General features: G+C 37.2%; 1 protein-coding gene across 2 annotated transcripts in view; it reads right to left on the bottom strand.

Moving 5' to 3' along the window:
* The window catches only part of Fbxl20 (F-box and leucine rich repeat protein 20), an 89,802-nt gene that overhangs the window by 11,935 nt on the left and 61,304 nt on the right, over positions 1–16,563 (bottom strand). For both annotated transcript variants that reach the window (XM_074045878.1, XM_074045879.1), the window contains exons 7-12: positions 12,148–12,243; positions 9,493–9,619; positions 8,177–8,251; positions 4,434–4,564; positions 2,059–2,119; positions 1,238–1,282 (exon numbers count right to left, since the gene is read on the bottom strand). In XM_074045878.1, coding sequence (XP_073901979.1) covers positions 1,238–1,282; positions 2,059–2,119; positions 4,434–4,564; positions 8,177–8,251; positions 9,493–9,619; positions 12,148–12,243 — 535 coding nt within the window. The remainder of the gene's footprint in view (positions 1–1,237; positions 1,283–2,058; positions 2,120–4,433; positions 4,565–8,176; positions 8,252–9,492; positions 9,620–12,147; positions 12,244–16,563) is intronic.

The following is a 16,563-nucleotide window of genomic DNA, read 5'->3' as shown; positions in this document are numbered from 1 at the left end:
GGTTTGATCCCTAGCATCACAAATAATAGCTGCTAAGTAATGTCTGGACAATAAGTAATTTTTAAAAAAATGGCAGTTTGCCAGGCACCAGTGGCTCACTCCTGTAATCCTAGCTACTCAGGAGGCAGAGATCAGGAGGATCGCAGCTTGAAGTCAGCCCAGGCAAATAGTTGGAGAGACCCTATCTCGAAAAACACCATCACAAAAAATTGGGCTGGTGGGGTGGATCAAGATGAAGGCCCTGAGTTCAAGCCCCAGTACCAAAAAAAGTGGCATTTATATAAAGTTATAGAAGTATTTTTCATTCTTTGCTTTTTTTTGGTGGTGCTAAGGGTCAAACTCAGGGCTTCAGGCATAGTAGATATTCTTTATTTTCACCATTAAAATTTTTGTTACTCGATCTTCCTTCTTGGAATCACCCCTCAAAAGTTTCTTCCGAATCACTATAATCTTAAAGATGTTAAAATTGGTAATAAACTGTTGATGAAAGTCTGTATCAGAGTCTATATTAAACTCTAACTCATCAGTTAGAGTAAGGGACCCAGGGCCAAGTTTAAAACAAAGAGAAGATGAGTATGAGTATTTACTAGTACCATATGTAACTCTGTAGGGAAATTTTTTTTCTTTTGAAGCAAGGTCCTCAAAAGACATTTCCCAGGTTGGCCTCAAACAGTCCTCCTGCTCCAGATTCCCAAGTAGTTGAGACTACAGGTATATGCCACAATGTCTGGCATTAGGAAAGGAAATCCTTTAACAACTTTATGGGCTGAACACTTGGGTGTCCCCTTTCTCTGTAAGGGCATATATATTCTTTTCTCTTTTTCTCTCTCTCTTTTTTTTTTTTTGGAGATAGGGTCTTGCTACATAGCCTAGGTTGGCCTGGAATTTGAGATTCTCCTGCCTCTGTCTCCTCAGTGCTGGAATTATACGTGTGTACCACAATGCACAGCATTTTTTTTCCAGTACTGGGGACTGAACCCAAGGCCTCACACATACTAGGCAAGTACCCTACCACTGAGCTACAGCCCCAGTTCCATATATTTTCAAAGTTCTTTATACATACACCATAAACATCTCTGCCTGATGTGCCTGGAAGACACCTTAATAAATTGAGAATCAATGGTACTGCCAGGTGCTTCAGTATCCTACACTGGGGGGCGGGCACTGGGCATGCTAATGTGCATCTGTTAAATAAGTTTCTTTTCTATCACACTGTATTTGTGAATAAAAATCTTACCTGAACACATTCTTCCAGGTCCATTTTTTCAAGCTCATGGCAATTCTACAAAGTACAAAACCAAACAATACAGTACAAACTTTTAAGATACTGGACAACTTTTAAGACTATAAAACTAAGAGGTGGTATTAAATATACTAATGAAATTGTGTTTGAAAGTTGCTGTCATACAGTGTCATTTTCTATCTTATTCCATTAATTACACATTTAAAAGGCTTGAGCATGTGAGATGGGGAATTTTTATCCCAGCGAAATTTCTCAGTTATTCCATATTTAAATACTGAGTATCTTACAAGCCCAAGGGAATACATTTGCTGAACATTAATCCTGGTCTAATACACAGATCCTCTTCAACCAGAAATAATAAAAATTGTTTCTTTGAAAGAGAGGAAGCAGGCTTTATGTCCTCCTTTAGTTGGGTGTGCTGGCCCTTATCCAGTTAGTATTCTATAGAACTGCCTGAAAGTGAATGACATTCCCCCTGTTCTGTAAAACTGGTCAAAGTCAGTATAATTTAAATACTATTACTATATAGTGATTTGTAAATCACAAGAAAGTGCCTGCTTAGTTTAATTTACCATCTTAAGTCTCGCTAAGGAGTGTCATGTTCTCTAATGCATGTGTGCATTTGGCATCAGCAGGTCTGTGTCTGTAGCATGATAATGCTTAGAAAGACTAGGCACAGAGAGCTCTCCTGTCACACCCCTCCAATTCTGCTGCCAGGATACATTTTCCTTGCTGCTTATTCTTCTGAAAAAAAAAAAAAAATCCCCAACGAAACCTACAGAAACAAATGTATGGAACCTGGAGAAAACACTTACCCTAGCCAGAGTGGTAAAGCCCACATCTGTTAATTGAGAACATCTTGCCACTTCTAATATTCTGTTAAAAAACAATGTGAAAGTCAAGCTCTTGGTCCTTGAAAAATGCTTCTATTCAAACAGCAAGAATTTAAGAAAACAAATCTCCTATTCTCTAATAATTTCATAATATAGAGTGACATTAACAGTCAAGCAAGTCTGTATACAGATCTTGCTATTTATTTTCATGGAGTCATCATAAAGTGGTCCTGTAAATACCACATTTCAGGGTGATGCAATCAAAGAACACAGGAATATAACTGAAGCTTGTAGTTAATGCCAAAATTCATTAAAAGCCTTCTTGATGGCATACTGCTTACCCCCAGAGGGCAGCCTGCTCCTAGAAAACAAAGGAAATGGAGATAAATACTCTATTTCAGTTAATCTGTTGTGGAAGTAAATTTTGTTTTACATGTAGGGTCACACAGATTTAATAGCTTTTTAAAAATGCAATGGAGGGGGCTGGAGGTGTAGCTCAAGTGGTAGAGTGGCTGCTAGCAACTGCAAGATCCTGAGTTAAAACACCAGTACCACCACCACCACCACCAAAAAAAAAAAAAAAAAGCAGTAGAGGGACAGCTTAATTACAGGTCTGTCCCAAAAATGAAATTTCATACTTATGAAAGGTTTCTGCTTCCTCCCACAGGCTCCCAGGGAGGCCCAGTGGAGAGGGAAGCAGGGCTGGTAGCCACTCTCCAATTTAGCAAGTGCTAAATACCAACCTAAATACTAACCACAGGACTAGGAAATTAAAAGTAGCTTTTTTTCTGTGAAAAGTCTGGTGACCTCTCTATTGTATAATGATACCAAAGAACATTTACCTATTTTTGAACAAATTATAACCAGAGTTTAAGAATTAGAGCTGATTTTTTATCAACTAAAAAGCAATTATAAGTGAATGCTATATCCAATGGGAGAGCGTGATCTGACTGAACAAAACTTTTGATTGTCAGATTTGAAAGCCTTTCCATTCTAAAAATATAATGAACCACAAAGGGTATTGGAGCTGAAGACTTCTTGTTTTGAAATAGAAAAGGATAATGTGTAGGGCTTCTACAGAGAAGTCTGGTTACCACCTTAGCTCCTGAGAAATACTCTAGTCCAGGCTTCTGATATTACTGATTTTGACCAACCATTTGACTAGAATCTACGAAGGAATTTTGATACTGCAGGCAAATGTTCTTTTAATAGTTAAGGTTAGGCCCACCACTAGGCAATTATGAAAAATAAGTTTTTAGAAAGTTTTGTTGCTTTACAATACTATGATAGGTAAGAAAGGTACATGTTTCATGGGCTCTGGTGCCAGACTGCCTGGTTTTGAATCCTTGTTCCTGTATCTACTGGCTGTAAGATCTTACACAGGTTACTCACTTCCCCGTGCTTTGGTTTTCTCTTCTATAATATGAAGATATAACAGTGCTTATATGATGTTATGGAGATTAAGAATTAATATTTGTAAAGCACCTAAAACATTACCTAACTTACAAGTATTATGCAAGTATTAATTCTAAAAAACATAAAAGATCCATGGGATTATCCCTACTCATTACATGCGTGTGTGCAAGTATATGCTCTTACAGAATCAGTACAGGTTTGACACTATGTGCATACTAACACAGAATTCTTAGTAAATATCCAGCCAATTCTGTATTTGAACAGAGAGGAGACAGAGAGAAATTTGGCTGTTCTAAAAGACCACTGGCACCAAGTAAGTCTTCCTGTAGAGCTGGTCTTTTTTTTTTGGCAGTACTGGGGCTTGAACTCAGGGCCTCACACTTGCTAGGCAGGTGCTCTTACCACTTGAGCTACTCTGCCAGCCCCCCCTCTTTTTTTTCTTTTTTTTTGTGTTGGGTATTTTCAAGATAGGGTCTCTAGAACTATGTGCCTGGGCTGGCTTCAAACTGCAATCCTCCTGATCTCTACTTCCCAAGTAGCTAGGAGCCACTGGCACCTGGCTTGCTTTAAAAACATTATCTTTTTAGGTAGGTGGCATCATTACTATGATTTAGATGGCCTCTGAGAGGACCTTGAAAAACTTTGAGAAAGGAATTATATGAAAGCATTAATAAAAGAAAATACCTTTATTTCATTGCAAGTAATGGAAATAAATGGTTTTTTTTCCCTAGTAATGATAACTAATATTTGGATTTGGGAACTGTCCCTCTGGGTTCATGCAAATTACATGTAATTGAACTACAAAGCAGGCTGGTGGCCATCTATAAGTATAGTGACATTTCAGTGTCTACCTCAAAATTTCAAATTTCCAAAGAATAAATATGGGTGAAGGAGGCTTTTCCCCCTTCTTTGATTTTTTTGAGCTAATAAGAAATGTTTACCTAAGACGAGGGCAGTTCTGACCTAGAGCATTCAGGATGGCATCTGTGATGTTGGAGCAGCCAGAGGCACAGAGGGACTGTAACTTATGGCACCCTCTGCATATAGTAATGAGACCTTCATCTGTGATTTGCTAAAAAACAAGAGCAAAAAAACCCCACGGATATTAGTAACTCAGAAGAAAAAGGAAAAAAATAATAACTCTGTGAAAATAGTACCAAAGAGAAATCTAGACAGGCTTAATATTAATCAGGTAACAGATCAAAGGGAAAAATGAACAGATTTTGTTTCTTCTTTCCAGTTCCTCGTAATTTAGTTTGTAAGAGAATCTGTGCTTACTTTTAGTAAGGGAAGAAGATATAATGGGATTCTTTTAACCTAATGAGATAGGGAAAAGCATAGGTCGGGTCATGATGTAGGTTCAATTAAATGATTTTAAAATCTAGAAAAAAGATAAGAACAGCAATATTTTAAGAGCAGACATATTTATAAGTTAAAACTGAAACTGTTGTGTGAAAAAAAGACAGTTGTATCTCACCATAGCATCCATGTTTGTTTTTATATTTTTGTAATATAAAGAACATTCTAATTTATGAAAATAAAAAGCTGTGTTTAACTCAGACATAATTTTGCATTATTTAAAAATTACTTTGTGGAAGCTGGTGGAGTGGCTCAAGTGGTAGAGTGCCTGCCTAGTAAGTGTGAGGCACTGAGTTCAAACCCCAGTGCTGCCAAAAAACAAAAAATTAAATAAAAATTACTTTGTGTTAAATTATTTAAAAATGAAAAAGAAACACATCCAAATATGTTACAAGACAAGTGTGTTAGTTCATGTTTATAATCCCAGCTACTCAGGAGGCTGAGGCAGGAGGATTACTTAGGTCCAGGAGTTTGGCACCAGCCTGGGCAATTTCATGAGTGCCTGTCTCAAATTAAAAACAAAACAAAAAGCGGCTGGAAGTGTGGGTTAAGTGGTAGAATGCTTGCTTAGCAAAGCAAGGCCCTGAGTTTAAATCCCAGAACTGCTAACAAAACAAAACAGGGGCTGGGGATGTAGCTTTTGCTTATCATGTGCAGGGCCCTGGGTCTTATCCCGAGTACCACAAAACATCAACAACAATAACAACAAAGTGAGGCCATAAATTCAATTCCCAGTACCACAAAAAAAAATTTTTTTCAATTAAAAAATGTTACAGCTAGGCATGGTGGTACAAGCCTGCAATCCCAGCACATGGGTTGGGGGTGGGGGGTTGAGGCAGGAGGATCACAAATTCAAACTTAGCCTGCTACATAGCTTGACCCCAGTTCAAAAAATTATAATAAATATCTTAACATGGTAGATACTACCAGCACTTGAATTTTTCTTTTCAGATTCACTAATTTTGGGTAGGTCTAAAAATAAAGCTCCCTTGCCACTGCTGTTTAATAAAATAATGCCCTTAAGTTACAAGGACAACTGAAAAAACATTAACTTTTAAACCCACTATTTCAATCTGCATGGTCTCAGTATCATGCAACTGACACAAACACAGATAAAACGGGATGCTAAGGCAGATACATGATTGGCCACAAGGATAAAATAATGAGGTATTTATACATGTGGAAGTGCACAAAAAAGTGCTACCTTTTTTTTGTGATGTACTGTTATTAGTCTAAGAGACTGAGATGTAAAGAAGGAAGCAGGAATCAAACATGCAAATTTAAAAGGTATTGAAATTTGTGCCACACAATATTAGCAAAGTATTATAGGGCTGTCCTGGCACTTCCTTCTTATGTTTTGAAGCCTAGCCAGGGGAGCACTGTAAATGTCTGTAGAGTTTACTGAGAAAGAAAGTGTGAAGTGGGAGAGTAGAAGCCCCCAGAGGTGGGTGGGGAGGTCCCAAGAGAAGGTGCCCCGAGATGGTCTCTAAAGAAAAGAAAGTCTATAAAGGAGTAATGAATTAAGACATATTACCAATACTTAAAGCCCAAACTTTTGTTTTGCTTTGTTGAGATAGTCTCACTAGGTAGCCCAGGTTGGCCAGCAACTCACAATCCTCCTGCCTCTGCCTACTGAGGGCTGAGATTATGGGTGTATGCTACCACACTTGGCCACCAAAGTGTGAAAAGTAGTAAAATTTACTGTATTTTTATGTTTTCAAATCAGTTAAGAAAGGGAATGATCAAGACTGTATTTTATTCATGTCATAGTTTTGGGCTAAACACAAATTTTCATTAATGCTGAGAATCATTTCATCACATTGCAATAAAGGAATGACTACCATATTAAGATTTATGTGAAGGAAAACAATAAAATACACGATGACGGAACTGGTTCTTTATGCCTACCATTATTCCTGCCTGCTAGAAGTTAAAGAAAACCAAACTAAACCAGAAAATGGTATATATGTATGGAATGTATATATTTATGTGTGTGTACTATATATATAGTGCATGTGTGTAAATATACTGCATGTGTATACACAAATACACACACCTCATTTGAGTCTGCCCACAAACAGTTTTCTTCTAGAACTGTACAGTTACACATTAGTAACTGTTGGGCTAACTCTTTCAGGGAAAGCATTTCAGTCTCAGGCAAATTCTGGCAGTTAGTAGCTGAGGTTATCATTATTATAATAAAATTTTAGTCCCTAGCACACACATACAAAAAAAGAATAATAAGGAAAGGGCAGTCAGAATTAAAAGAAGAATGGTGTGTGCCTGTAGTTCAATACTTGGAGATCACTTGGGCCCAGGAGTTCAAGACCAGCCTAGCCAATAGAGTGAGACCCTGTCTCAAACAAAAACAAAAGGCTGGGGCCTTGGCTCAAATAGTAGAGTGCCTGCCTAGAAAGCCAGAGGCCATGAGTTCAAATCCCAGTACTGCCAAAAACCAACCAAGCAAAACACCAAAACCAAAACCCCCAACCAACTAACCATATAAAGAGAGGGAAGTGTTACTCTTTTAACTCAACTCCAGAAGCTTCCTAAGTAGATTATTATCAGCACCTTACCTCAAAGGCTGGAAGGGCAGGTGGTTTAAATTGTATAAACTGTGGCTCTTTACATATCATCTATAAACTGAACCACCACTAGGCTTTCAAATTCTAAATGCTCAAACAAGGGGAGGATATAACAAGCAGAAGGCTTAGTACATACAAAAAAACCCCATCAACTTTTTTCCTTTGCTATGAGAGCTCTCATTCCAAGGCAACTATACTATATAATTTTCAAGACAGGAGAGAAAAAGTGTATTGTCAATGCTCAAGGCCCCTGAACAGTTTTAGCAAACTGAGTAAAATTTGGGGGTCTTGTGATAGACACAAAAAAGTTGATAAAGAACAAGTCAAAACGTTAAATATGCTGGGCACAGTAGCCCACACCTGACGCAGGAGGACAGAGAATTTGAGACCAGCCTGTGCTACATAACAAGACTCTGTCACAAAAACAAAACAAAACTCTAAATACAGACACTACTTAAAAATAATTTAAAAGGTACATTTTGTTTGTCCTCTTTAAGTCACTGGTTTTCCATAGTTGTGACCCACTGATACATCTTACTTTGTTACAAAGTATGACTGTATTTTAAATACAAATATTTACTTTTAAGAAGTGGACAGTTTTTCTTAAGTATTTAAGAGTCATCTGTGTGTGTATGTGTTCCTAGGGTTGTAGCAAAAAAGTCACTGGTCTTGATGAAACTCATAACAACATTACTGAAAGGAATTACTGATACAGAAGCATGGTAGGAAGAGATGCTTACTAAGCAAGTCTGCAAGTTCAAAGTCACCAGTTCAGGACAGTGTGCACCTATGTACTTGAGAGCTTCATCTTCTAGCTACAAAGATTAAAAAACAAGAAAAAGTGATTATAGACATTGCTTCAAAGGAAAAAATTTAAGAAAGTATATATTTATCAATATAGCCAACCAAGTTTCAAAGGAATAATGAATCAGAAGTAATAAACTATAATCACATAACAGTGTAATTCCTATTACTAATAGTTACCTGTATTTTTAAAACCCAGTTCTTACCACATCAAATTCATATTATTATCATGAAATCAAGTGAGAGATGAAACAAACATCACCTACTGTTTGTGGATATTATTTCTGCTAAGTTAAATACCCTCACAGTACTTTGCAGAGGTAGTATGAAGCTAAAATAATTTTCACACTTATACATCCCATCTAAAGATTTTTTTTTTAAACAAACTTTAGGAAGGAGTGAAAAAAGGAATCTACAGTGTTTATTTGCTGCTGGAAAATCAATGGCACTATAGTGCTGAGAAGAGATGGTAACTGATCATGATGAAGAATTCCAATCAATATTTTTAAGGATTCCACAAATAACTGAAGCTCAAGCTGCTGATTTAAGACAGTCATATCCAAAGCTCTATTTCAAGCAATGGAACTCTTCCCATCATGGTAAAAGAAAGAGGGCATTTCTAACGGAATCCAAGGTGTGGCTTTAGTAACCATTAATAAAATAAGGAAGAAACTAGCCTGATTTTATCAGTGACATTTAAATTCACTTTTGATCATTTCAGATCTTTCAGATGCTATCTGGTCAATTCCGTTTTTCACTGTAAAACACTGCATTCACAAAATTTTTAATGTATGGGACTTGTGACGTGACTGGCAGGAAATAAGCATAAACACTATAAAAATGCAGGCTGTTGTACACTCGGCACATTTAAGAACAATTCCTGGTGTTAAACAAAGGAAAATTGCCAAGACTGCAAGACTGTGTTGTTTGCCTATTCAGGTCAAAGTACTAGGCAGTAAACAAACTTTCTTTTCAGCATAGATTAAACTGCATGAAACCCTTTTGCTCGTGGTATATCCTGCGTATAAGCGTATTTCCCCACCTTATCCACACCGTCTCCCACCCACTTATCCTTGGTCAGGTGTTAATTCTTCTTCGATTCTAAGGAAAACACTTTAACTTTCAGTAATATGCATATGTTTTTGGTTAGTAATATTCACAACTCACATTTCCTTCAAGACAAACATCTTGGTGATGCCTACAAAGAGCTCATGGCTCCCTGGATTTTCACAAGCACTACATGGAGTATTACCTGTGTGCAGCCTTTTAAGAATAAGGCCTTGAGACCCCCACAGCCTCTCACTAGTGCTTGAATGCCATCCTTGGTTACTTGGTCACACCAGGAAATGTTCAACTGCTCCAACAGTGGACACCCCTCACTTAGAATAAAACAAAATGAGACAAGCATATCACTATATCCAATTCCAAAGGCACCCAAGTCTCATTTTTGCGGTGTTCATGTGGGACTATATCACTAGCAGGGTCATCTCAAACCCAGCTTAATCAACGAAGCATAAAATGGTTTTTTAGATACAGGTAGGAAATGGAAATTAAGTGACCTTATTTAAGCTTACAGAGTAATTAACGAGTTCAGAGTCAAACCCAGATTCTCCATTAGGCAATTCTATTAGAATCAAAGTAATAATGAGGACTTTTAAACTTTTATTTAAAAAATTACAAAGGCTCTGTATGTTTTCTCTCTGGAATATTTTTAGAGAACTGTTTCTGTAGGCAGAACTTAGGATTTACTGTGTTCAACCTCTGCCTTCAAAATACTAGAAATACTAGCTTTATTTTTTTTGGTGGTACTGAGGTTTGAACTCAGGGCCTTTGTGGTTGGTAGGCAGGTGCTTTACCACTTAAGCCACTCCACCAGCCCCTTTTTTGCATTGGGTATTTTCAAGGTAGGGTCTCATGAACTATCTGCTCAGGGCTGGCTTCGAACTATGATCCTCTTAATCTTTGCCTCCTCAGGAGCTAGGATTACAGCTGTGAGCCACCAGTTCACAGCTACTAGCTTCATCTTTGATCCCTTCACTCTTATCAGTTATTTAGTTATTTACTTTTGCATGGCACTTGGGTTTGAACTCAGGGCCTTGCACTTGCTAGGCAGGCGCTCTACCACTTGAGCCACATCTCAGTCCTGCTCTGATCAGTTTAGCTTCACATTTAGACTATGGAAGAATCCTAAGCTTTCTATAATCTCTGGGAAGGCTGCAAACCTATTTTAAGTGTTCCTGTTTACAGAAGAAGTCCAGAAAGTAAATACAGGAGATCTGGGTGCAAGTTCATCCTTCAATATTAATTTGACTTCAGGCAAGACTTTAGGAAGCTTGCCTGAACCTCTCAGTCCAAGATTAGACATAACCCTTTCTAGGTTCTCCCAGAATTAAGGTCAGCTTTTCACACAGTAATATGATACATGTTTAGAAATCTTTCTCTCACTTGACTGAGCAACTTCAGGGTAGCAACAATATCTTTATTCAGTCACATCTCATGGCTGCAACAATGGAACCTGGCACTTGACAACATTTTACATTTTTTTCAATCAGTAAATGTTTGATTTACCTACCTCCCAAGGCTTTCAAATAAAAGAGACCATTTATGTGAAAGTACTTTATAAATGACAAGTGTTGCTATCATATTTATAACGCTAAATGGAAAATGGTCTTAGATATGTGTATGTTCAATATTCACAATTAAGGTCTAAAAGGAGCCACATTTTTAGATTACTTATACTCAATTTAATTAAATCTGTATCTCTTTTAATAGCTTAATTATTATGTCCTTTTTTTTTTTTTTTGGCAGTACTGGGATTTGAACTCAGCCTCATGAGTGCTAGGCAAGCACTTGGACCACTTCACCAGTTAATACCTTAAATCTTAATATCTATGTAGTACAACAAATAATCATTTATAAATGATTATGCGACCATAAAATCATTTATAAAACACTGGTTAAAATGTAAGGTCTCAAAGAAAATGGGCATTTCATACTCCTTTTAAGCTACATCTCCTGTAAAATACTTTTAAAAATACATGAATGTGAAAATAATTAACACTTGAACTGTAATGTGGCTCAAGTGGAAGAGGGCTTGCCTAGCAAGTACCAGACCCCAAGTTCCTGAGTTTGATCCCCAGTACCATAAAAAAACAAAACAAAACAACTTACTGATTGCTTACCATATGACAGATATGACAGGTACACAATTTGAACACTTTCTGTATAGTAATAAAGCTGTTATTTTTATAACACAATTACTTAATATATTCTCAACTTTGTACAGTTCAGCCTAATATTATCTCATCTAATTCACTAACAATGCTGAGATAAAGCTCAGAAGAGTTGTGTTCACCCAACTTGAGTAATAATCTGACTCCAGAGACCTATTATCTAAGCTATAAGAAAACATGTGGCATCTTTTCTTTCTTTTTTCTTTTAAAATAAGCTTTCATAAAAATCTAAAAATTTAGTTGGGCTTCGGTGGCTCACTCCTGAATCCTAGCTACTCAGGAGGCAGGTATCAGGAGGATCATGGTTTAAAGTCAGCCCTGAGTAAATAGTTTGAGAGAACCTATTTCAAAAATACCCAATAGAAAAAAGGGCCGGCTGAGTGGCTAAAGTGGTGAGGGCCTGCCTAGCTATCATGAAGCCCTGAGTTCAAACCCAAATACTACCAAGAAAAAGATCTAATAATTCACACAGAAACTGTACTACTTTGTTCAGAAATCTGGTCATTTCACTAGGATATATCCTATAATTATAATCTGAGCAAGTGATAAGATAAAAGATATACCTGGAACTACAGTATATACTCATAAAGCATAGCTGTCTTCAAATTCCAGCTGTGTATCAATTATTTTTAAAAAGTAAGAATGAGTAGATATACTTATTATAAGAAATTTACCTCAGAGCCTTGAGAGACATGTTTGTTATTGATGTACAGGAGGCCAAGTCAAGGTGCCTGAGTTTGGAACAGAACTTGCTAAGGCTAGTACATGTACTGAAAATGGAGAAAGGAGAAAATAATGAGTAAACAAAATAAGAACACATCTTTACTATAACATAACATTTCTTAGTAAATATGTGTGTATGTATCAGAACTGTAAAATTTTCATCTCCTCCCACCCCCACCTCCTCAGAAAAGCAGCTATAAACCCTGGAACCTGAACACAGAGGAAGAAGCAGATACCATTTACAAAGTAAAAGAAAGGCTGTGCTATATCTGAGAATATGTATCAGAGAAAGATAGTGCTTAATTCACACTGGAAATATTAATAGCTATTAGTATTATATGAGTTCTAAGAGGTCTATGAGTATTTTACAAATCCAGAAAGACCAAAAAAGCTAACCAGCTACTACTAGCATGTGGACAAACATAAGGACCAAAAGCCTGCCTCTGTCCTTTCACTGAATCTCTCTTCAAGATAAACCTTTTACATGGCAGTAGTGAAAGAACTGGGTATTTTCAAGGTATACAAATGATGTGTACACTGGGGTGAAACAAGTAAGTTATAGAATATTGCTGCTCATTCTCATGAATTCCTCCTTTCTTCCTTTTTCCCTCCCTCCCTCGTTCCTTCCTTCCATCCCTTCCTCCCTCCTCCCCTCTTTCCTTCCTTTTTTTTTTTTTTTTTTTTTTGTGCTGCTGGGGATGGAATCCAGGGCCTCACACAAACTAAGCAAGGACTTTAATCACTTAGGGTCCATTTATACTCCCAGTTCCCTTTGAATTTCTTTTCTTTTTTTTTTTTTTGGTGGTACTGGAGTTGAACTCAAGGCTTCACACATACTAAGCAAGGACTCTAACTGCTTAGAGCCCACTTATACTCCTACTTCCCTTTATATTTTCTTTTCTTTTCTTTTTTTTTTTTTGGTGGTACTGGGGTTGAACTCAAGGCTTCACACTTGATAGGAAGGTGCTCTACCACTTGAGCCACTCCAACAGTCCTTTTTTATGTTTATAGTTTTGAGAATAGGGTCTCGAAAACAGGCTGGCTTCGAACCGTGAATCCTCCTGATCTCTGTCTCCTAAGTGGCTAGGATACCTGAGTAGCTGGGATTACAGGTATGAACCACTGGCACCTGGCTCTTTTCCTACAGTAGTCAAGGTCTCAGTTTAATTTTTAACTTATGGAAAAATTCAAATTACACAAGAATGAATGATAAAGAAAACCCACATGTTCCATCATTATACCTCAACATTTACTATTATGTTATTTTTATGTCATCTATTCTTCCCTCTTTTTCTTTTTTTAAAATAGGGTCTTGGCTTCAAACTCACAATCTTTCTTCCTCAGCCACCATGGTACTGGGACTATAGGCATATACTACCATGCCCAATTTTGAGTTAACTTTAGTGTACTTTTTTTTTTGGGGGGGCTGCACTGGGGATTTGAACTCATGACCTCATATTTACTAGGCAGGCACTCTTACCACTTGAGCCATCCCATTAGCTCCTGAGTTAAACTTTTGTGTACAGTGTGAATTAAAGATCTAAGTTCCTTTTGTACACGAATATCCAATTATCCCAACATCATTTGGTAGGCATGGTGGCATATGCCTACCACCCCAGCACTTGAGAGGTAGAGGCAGAGGATCTTGAGCTCCAGGCTAGCCTGGGATACACAGCAAGACCCTGTTGCAAAAAAACTAAAAAGAAAAAGACTTTTCTTTTTATGGTTATGAAACTTGGTTACTTCTTAAAAATGAACTGGATTATAGATATGAGTTTACTTTCCTTTCATCAATTCTGTCTACTGATACATACCTATCTTTTACAACAGTATCACATGATCTTGACTACAGTAGTTTATAGTAAGACTTAGATAAGCATAACTCCTTTAGTGTTGCTCTTCATTTATCAAAATTATTTTGGCTATTGCATTCCCACATAAAAATTTGGATCAGTCTGTCACTTTCCCCCCAAAAAATCATCTGCTGAGATTTTGTTAGGAATCGCATTGAGTCTATTAATTAATTTGGAAAGTCTTGTCATCTTGGCAACATCATGTACTCCATGGACCATCTCTCCATTTTACATCTTTAATTTCTCTCAATTGTTTTTTTTTTTTTTTTTTTTGTGGGACTGGGGTTTGAACTCAGAGATTCAAGCTTGCAAAAGCAAGTGTTCTACCATTTGAGCCACACCTCCAGTGGCTCTGGTTATTTTGCTCTGGTTATTTTGGAGATGAGGTCTTGAAAATCATTTGCCCAGGCTAGCCTCGAACAATGATCTTCCCAATCTCAGTCTTCCAAGTAGCCAGGATTACAGGTGTGAGCCACCGGTGCCTGGGTAACTTTCAGTAATGTTTGACAGTTTCCAGTGTAGAAATGTTGTATTTCTATATTAAAATTATTTGTAACTATCAAATATATGTACATTATAATATATATTTGTAAATATTTGATTATTTTTGATGTTATCACGAATGGATTTTTTTCTTTCTGTTTGTGTGGCAATACTGGGGTTTGAACGTAGTCCTCATGCTTGATAGGCAGGTGCTCCACCACTTGAGCCACACCACCAGCTCAAATTGTTTTCTTAATTTCAGTTTTGGATTATTTGTTGCCAATGTATAGAAACAATTATTTTTTTGTATTCTGTTCTATATCCAGTGAGCTTTTTAAACTTGTTTATGAATACTAGCATTTTAGGTGGTTTCTTTATAATTTTCTACATACAGAATTATATTATTTGCAAATAAAGGTTTACTTCATTGTTTCTACCAGTATACACTTTTTGGAAAAAACCTTACTGTATTGGCTACACCCTCCAATACAATGTTGAATAGTAACAGTGTTGGGTTCTGGGTATAGCTCAGTGGTAGAGTGTGTGCTTAGCACATTCAAGGCCCTGGGGTTAATCCCCAGTGCTCTCCTTATACTCCCTGCCCCCACACCAAAAAGTGGTGTTGTTGTTCCTGACCTTAGGGGGAAAGCATTACTTTTTCACTATAATGTTTTAAGTATATAAGTATAATGTTATTGGTAGTTTTTAAAAAATTTGTTTTAACTTTTTGTGGTGCTGCAGATTAAACCCAAGGCCCTGTGCAGGCTAGGCAAGCATTCTACCACTAAGCTACAACCACAGCCCTCATAAATGCCTTTGATCAGAATGAGGAAATTTCCTTGTTTGTATTTGTTTTTATCATGAATGGGTGCTGGATTTTGTTATGTGCTTTTTTCTGTGCCTAATAATGTATTTGTTTTCTTTCACAAGACTCCAATCAAGTTACTGGCCAATGGTTGCAACCACCTCAAAGTTTAACTGGGCTTATATCCCTTTCCAAGCTCATTTATGACTTTTGGTAGGTTTCAGGTGCTTGCTAGCTACTGGCTGGTGACATCAGTTCCTAGCCATGCAGCCCTCTCTACAGTACTCAAGCAGGGTAGCTTGCTTCCCCAAGAGCCACAGCCCCAAGAGAAAGCAGTGCAGGACAGAATATTTTTTGTAACATCATTTCAAGAGTATCTCTTGCAGTATACTATTAGAGATGAGTCACTAGAGTCAGTTAACTCTCAAGAGGAAAGGATTACACAAGAGTGTAAATACCAGCAGGCAAGAATTACTTGGAGGTCATCTATTACACTGAGATGATCACGTGGTTTTTGTCCTTTTGTCCTTTATTCCAGAGGTCAGCAAACTATGGCTCAAAGGCCAAATCTTGCCTGCTGCCTATTTTTACACAGCTCACAAACTAAGAATGGTTTTTATGTTTTTCAAAGGTTGAAAGAAAATTGAAAAAAAGACACTATTTTGTGACATGGTAAAGTTAAATGAAAGTCAAGTCTTCATAGCCAGAAACAAAAGTTTTATTGGGACACAACCATGCTTATTTATGTGTTGTCTAAGGCTGCTTTTGTGGCACCTGGATTTTGAATTCAGGCTTCGTGCTTGCTAGGCAGATGCTCTAACACTTGAGCCATGCCTCCAACCCTAAAGCTACTTTTCTAGTTATACTCTGTTATAGACACTATGGGCTAAGAAGTCTAAAATATTTACTTATCTGGCCCCACATAGAAAAAAATTTACTGATCCTAGCTTTATTCTACCAATTATTCTATTATGGTATATTGCATTAACTGATTTCCAGATATTAAACCAACTTATATTTCTGAGAAAAAATTCCACTTGATTATGGTCTAAGATCATCCTCACCTTCCCCGGGTGCTAGGGATAGAAACCAAGGGCTTTGTTTATGCTGGGCAAGTGCTCTACCAGCTCTAAAATACTTTTGTATGTTCTGGATTCAGCTTGCTAAAATATTGTTAACTATTCTTACATTTCTGTTCCTGAGGGATATTGATCTGTAGACTTCTT

Source organism: Castor canadensis, chromosome 11 (assembly GCF_047511655.1).
Source record: "Castor canadensis chromosome 11, mCasCan1.hap1v2, whole genome shotgun sequence".
NCBI lineage: Eukaryota > Metazoa > Chordata > Mammalia > Rodentia > Castoridae > Castor > Castor canadensis.
Note: the sequence above shows the minus strand (reverse complement) of the source record. Positions and strands in the feature narration are given on the sequence as shown.